General features: G+C 38.5%; 1 protein-coding gene across 1 annotated transcript; it reads left to right on the top strand.

Annotated features, from left to right (window-relative positions):
- Window positions 1-233: 233 nt before the first annotated feature.
- Window positions 234-1,915, top strand: LOC111779904 (germin-like protein subfamily 1 member 17). Its single transcript, XM_023660100.2, has 2 exons — window positions 234-389; window positions 1,283-1,915. Exons 1-2 carry the CDS (start codon window positions 263-265, stop codon window positions 1,819-1,821), a joined length of 666 nt encoding a protein of 221 aa, XP_023515868.1. The 5' UTR covers window positions 234-262; the 3' UTR covers window positions 1,822-1,915.
- The last annotated feature ends 4,451 nt before the right edge of the window (window positions 1,916-6,366 follow it).

The raw sequence follows: 6,366 nt of genomic DNA, 5'->3' as shown, positions 1-6,366 counted from the left end.
TCCCTAATTTAGGGATAATCATATTTATGATTCGACATAGTAGATGGATAGCAATAGCGTTGCGTTGGTTCATACGAAGATTTTAAATGGGTATTAGGTAGAAATTAATTAGTACTAATTTTTCAATTAAATGAAGTAGGTGAAGAAAGGTTTCAGGGTTGGAAAACATTATTGAATTGAATTGAATTAGTGTTCTTAGCTTTTGATTTACTTCCTATAAATTAAACTCTTTCCATTACAAATTCTCTCATCAAATTGAAACATGACAAGTTTTGGTCTCTTTTCAGCTGCTTTACTTCTGGTTTTGCAAGCAACAATGCTTGTCTTTGCTTATGATCCAAGCCCTCTTCAAGACTTCTGTGTTGCAGTGAAAGACCCCAAATTTGCTGGTACTTTAATTCTCTTTTATAGACGGATGTCTGTTTGATGACGATTTTGTTTCGGGTTTGTCGCTCATACGTTTGATTATGATTTATGCTTCTTGTTTCTTGTAAAACGAAACCGAAACCGAAATGTATTTGAGAACGGGTTTTCAAATTTTTTTTAAAATTTTATAATAATACAATTATCACGAGTTAATGGTATGTAACACAATTCAAGTTCCAACCAAAAATTGAAAATGGTAAGCTAAATTAATAAAAATATCCCTAAAATTTGTAAATTCTTTTAAAAAAAGTTTTAAAATATCCACAGCTAGTAAATATTGTCCACATCGGCCCGTTACATATCGCCGTCAAGTTCAAATGTGTCCGTTGGATGATGGAAGTCCTACATGGGCTAATTTAGAGAATGATCATGGGTTTATAAACAAAGAATATTCTCTCCATTGGTATAAAGTCTTTTGGGGAAGCCCAAAGCAAAACCACGAGAGCTTATGCTCAAAGTAGACAATATCATATCATTGTGGAGAGTCGTGTTCGTCTAACATGGTATCAAAGTCATGCCCTAAACTTAGTTGTGTCAATAGACATCGTGTTTGTCTAACATGGTATCAGAGTCATGCCCTAAACTTAGTCGTGTCAATACGCTTATTTAAGGAATGATAGAATATTCTCTCCATTGGTATGAGGCCTTATCATACTATTATCGAGAGTTGTGTTCATCTAACAGTGTCTACTAAGGAGAGGTTTCCACACCCAAAGGGTCGATCACTGAAGGTTTGTTGTTGAAGGAAGGTTTGTCTTTTCTTTGTTTGAATCACGGAGACACCCAAAGGGTCAGTCCGACCAGACGCACCTCGACTATATTGAATAACGGATTTTATTTTTTTGTTGGAATGTAGTATTTGTGAATGGAAAATTGTGCAAGGATCCAAACCTTGTGAAAGCTGAAGACTTCATGTTCCAAGGACTCAACATAGGTGGAACCACAGCCAACAAACAAGGCTCAAACGTGACATTAGTAAACGTGGAGAGACTTGGTGGACTCAACACCCTTGGCATCTCCTTGGCTCGACTTGACTACGCACCAAATGGGCTAAACCCACCGCACATCCACCCACGAGCCACTGAAATTCTCGTGGTTTTGGAAGGCACTCTCCTCGTTGGCTTTGTCACCTCCAACCCCAACAAGCTCTTCACCAAAGTCTTGAACAAAGGAGACGTGTTTGTGTTCCCCATTGGCCTCATTCACTTTCAGCTTAATGTTGGACATGGCCCTGCTCTTGCTTTCGCTGGCCTTAGCAGCCAAAACCCTGGTGTTATTACCATTGCTAATGCTGTTTTTGGGTCTGTTCCTCCCATCTCCAACGCTGTTCTCACTAAGGCCTTCCAAGTTGATGAGAGTGTCATTCGTGCTCTCCAACAACAATTTAGAGATTAAGAACATGGTTATAAATGCATGGTTTTTGAATAATCATCCATCTCTAAGATATGAAATTCAGAGATGAAATCAGAATAAAGATGGGTTACAAGCACTCGTATGACTCGATCATCACTAACCAACCCAACCAATCTAGGTTCGGTTCGATTTGCAGATTGACATTGTTTTTTGTTGGACCCACTCGACCAACCTTACTCTCTATTCTAACCCAAGTCTAAGAAATTAAAATACTACTATTCTATATGAACATGTCATGGTCTCTAATTGCGATGTCATCGTCAGTCGTACATAAGTGTCTTGCATTTACCTAAAATAGAAGTAACACATGACTTGAGTATTTGTAACTGACCCCGTTATTGGAGTCAGGAAATGCAAACACATGCAACTCATGATCTAGAGACCTATTGTGTAGTACTTCACTATATACTACCCACACGTGCAAGCATGGATCTCTATGTTATTTGCACCTCCAGACCCATCATAGTCGAGCTACTTGTCTATAGCAACATTTGGAGGTCAACAGACCCCGAAGTCCGTACTCAACTTAGATTCGAATCCGACAGATCCTTTCTTCTTCACCCAAATTGTGGGAGCAAGTTTATTGATTTATTTAGGAGAATTGTGAGTGGTTTTAACTTGGTTAGAAAATTTATGACATTGTTTTTTGTTGGACAAACTCATGTAACGACCCGAAAAAAAAAAAAAAAAAAAAAAAAAAAAAAAAAAAAAAAAAAAAAAAAAAAAAAAAAAAAAAAAAAGAATAAAAAAAAGTAAATGATCACTCTCTCTCTCCCCACCTTCCCCAAATATCTCCCCGACACCTCCTGCAACTGCAGAATGATCTTAAAAAAAAAAAAAAAAAAAAAAAAAAAAAAAAAAAAAAAACCAAAACAAAAAAATGGCAGATTTTGAGAAGGGAAAAATCAGAGAAAGAAACAGAGGAAAAATCACAGATTTTAGGAGAGAAGAATTGGAGATGGCCTTCACTTGAAGCAGATTTAATAGGAATGGAAAGAGATGGAAAAGTAATGGGTAAGTTAGATCTCCTTTTCTCTGTGAATTGCATCTCAATAGAATCATCATTTTTAGGAGGGAGAAAAAAATCATAATTGATGGATGCATAAACAATTTTACTGAGAAAAATTAAAATAGATTGAAAATGACTTCTAGAATTTGACAGTGAGTTGGAAGAGAGGACAAAAGATTGAAAATAGCTCCAGTTTAGTTTTTAGGAAAGAGAAGAAAGATAGAAGAAAATAGAATAGAAAATAGAGAGTAGTTTTTAGGAAAGAGAATAAAAAAAAAGAAAAAAGATTGAAAATGGCTTATGTTAATGGATAGTCATAAGAGGGAGGAGAAAACAGAATTGATTGAAGCACCATGAAATAATATTGACATATTTTCAATTTAAGTTTTACTACCCAACCAAAATTTAGAAACAATGAAAACGTGGAATTCGATTTTTACTGAGACTGTTTTAGAGCTGTATTTCACATTGTTAGTTGGATTATTAATTAAAATGTGAAATGCTAACGAAAGGTGACGAACGGTTCGATATGAAGCGAACTCTAGCAACCTTTGGAGCAGCTCACGAGGAATGGGAGCTTACGTTAATTAAATTAGGGAATACTTCGGCTAAGGCCAACCAGGTAAGTGGTCTTACTATAGGATAGACTAAAAATTGTATGAGTTACGATGATGTATGAACTATGTCGTACGATGCGATATGTGAGTTATGATGATGTATGAGTTATGATGATGTGTGAGTTACGATACTTGATGAGGTGCTCAGTATATATATATTTTGATGAATGTCGTACTTGATATGTTTGATGTACTTTGTGGCAATATGATGAGTATGATGATTGCGTGACGTTTACCTTAATATGATGATGTTTTCCATATTGAGCATGCTATATGATGATGAGTGCCATATTGCATCATGTTGTTAGATCGACATAGGACACAACCCTAAGAGCGTGAAAATGATATTAATATAAATATCCACGAGTATCTGTTACCTAGAGTAACAAAGAGATGAGACTAGAGGGTTGTGTCAGAAGAGACATTATGATGAATTTAGAGGGACCTCATGCATATTGTATGTTCATAAGCATAGGGCTACTTCCCCTAGAGATGATGAGTGCGGACGCGCACCGTATGATGAGCACGAATGCGCACAGGTGCGAACGCACACAAATGAGGGTGTTCATGAGGCGCATGACACTATGGGGTTCCGCTGACCTCCGGACGTAGCTACAGATTAGCTTGACCAGAGGGTCCAGGGGGTGTGCGAGTGCCCTGGAGATTCACACTCGCATGTGTGAGTCGTGTGTAGGGAAGTACTACACATCCAATTTGTCCGAGACTGGAGGCCACCCCTAAGATGATTAGAGATAGGTCCCTAAATCATGATTGCATGTGTTTGCATTTGCATGGCCCCCTATAGTGGGGCCACTTACTGAGTATTCTTTGAAATACTCAGGCCGTGTGCCACATCATTTTTCAGGTAAAGGCAAGGCGCACTTGTATGGAGGACGGCGGCATCGCGAGCAGAGACTGTGGCACGTGCATAGGGTAGACTCATATTTAAATTTCTAGTCTTAAGTTAGAATAGATTGTTTTGCATTTCATTGTTTTAAATTATTTTGTATTTGTTTTTGTTTTCTCTAAATTGCAGTATTTCATATTTAAACACGTAAGACCATGACTGTGTTTTCGAGAGAAGAAGTTGTTTTAAACGTTTTTTTGAAGTTTACGTTATCAATTATGTTCATGTAAGAGTTATATTTCCGCATTATAGATGAGCATGAGACGTTAGTAGCGACTCTGAGTATGTGGAAATTTAGGGTCATTATAGTTGGTATCAGGGCTCTAGGTTTTAGATTCTGTAGACTAGCCTACAATGTAGGCTTGGCACGTTCCATGGTCCCAACGTCGATGCCCCGTCACCGTCAGGTACGCCTTGCACAAGATAAGAAAAGAGAAACGTATTCAAACTCACATGCATTTTTATGTTAATGTTACTAAAATTGTTGTGATATTTCACGTATTTATTTAAGAGCATGATGTGATGTGTTGCATGCTGAGTGATTTTGTTTGCAATATGATGTGAACTTTGTAGATGTGATGCATAGTATAATTTCATAGGTAATGAGCCTTAGACTTAAGAGATGCTATCTTGGTTTCTAGAACCATGCTGCTTAGACCATGCGAAAGAGTAAGACGAGGAAGGGGACGACCTCCTATCAGAGATAGAGGGCGAGGTGAGGCTGAAGAGAGCCCACCTCGAGAGGGATCAGAGACAGGGTTTGAATTAGAACCCTTGTTGCATGTATGGTCGGCAAGCAACCCTAAGAGGGTAGACATAGTAACTAAGGATAGAGTAAAGAATGACCAAGCAATAGTAGCCGACCAAACTCTAAGCATAGTCTTAATAGTAGTAAAGATGACCGACTTCGACGTAATACTAGGCATGGATTGACTAGCTGCAAACCGTGCTAGTATAGACTGTCGCAAAAAATATATATATATATATAATGATATTCTTGCCACCGGTGTGACCTAGCTTTAAATTTAAATGCACAAGTACTGGGACTACCCCAAATGTAGTCTCGATGATGAAAGCAAAGAGATTAGTCCAACAAGGCGGTTGAACTATATTAGTAGGTGTTGTAGACGTAAGAGGAAAAGAAAAGACCCTTGAAAACTTGCCAATAGTAAAGGAGTTCTCAGATGTATTTCTGGACGACCTACCTGGAATACCCCTTCCCGAGCGGTCGACTTCGTCATCAAACTCGAGCTGGGAACTGGGCCTATTTCTAAAGCACCCTATCGCATGGCGCTAGCAGAGTTGAAGGAACTCAAGGCACAATTACAAGACTTACGGGATAAATGGTTCATTCGACCTAGCATAATCCCCTGGGCTGCGCTAGTGTTTGTTTAGAAGAAAGATGGATCGATGCGTTTGTGCTTCGATTACAGAGAGTTAAATAAGAGAACCATAAAGAACAAATACCCTCTGCCTAGAATAGAAGACTTATTCGATCAACTCAGAGAGGCAACGATATTTTCTAAGATAGATCTGCGATCCGGTTACCATTAAATAAAGAGTAAAGAAAAAGACGTACCTGAGACAGCATTTAGGACAAGGTATGATCGCTACAAGTTCGTGGTAGTGTCATTTGGCCTCACCAATGCTCCAGCTGTGTTAATGGAGTTAATGAACCGAGAGTTCAAGGACTGTCTAAATACTTTTGTGATCGTGCTCATTGATGACATCCTAGCGTACTCAAAAATAAACTTGGTACACCAGGAACACCTCTGAAAAGTCCTAGCCACCCTAAGAGAGAACAAGTTATATGCTAAGTTCTCAAAGTGTGAATTTTGGTTACGATAAGTCTCTTTCCTAGGATACGTGGCGACAAAGGACGGAGTATCCGTAGATCCTACTAAGGTCATAGCGGTCACGAAGTTAGAACGCCCAACTTCGGTAACATCAGTATAGAGTTTTTTGGGACTAGCGAGATACTATTGAAGGTTCGT

Source organism: Cucurbita pepo, chromosome 18 (genome assembly GCF_057944985.1).
Source record: "Cucurbita pepo subsp. pepo isolate OVF chromosome 18, ASM5794498v1, whole genome shotgun sequence".
Taxonomy (NCBI): domain Eukaryota; kingdom Viridiplantae; phylum Streptophyta; class Magnoliopsida; order Cucurbitales; family Cucurbitaceae; genus Cucurbita; species Cucurbita pepo.
This window is presented reverse-complemented; position numbering and strand designations above follow the sequence as displayed.

Excerpts from the sequence above, each read along its gene's own strand:
- LOC111779904 (XM_023660100.2), top strand. The coding sequence starts at position 263 with ATGACAAGTTTTGGTCTCTTTTCAGCTGCTTTACTTCTGGTTTTGCAA. Across the intron at positions 390-1,282 it reads GAAAGACCCCAAATTTGCTG|TATTTGTGAATGGAAAATTG; the intron begins GTACTTTAATTC and ends GTTGGAATGTAG.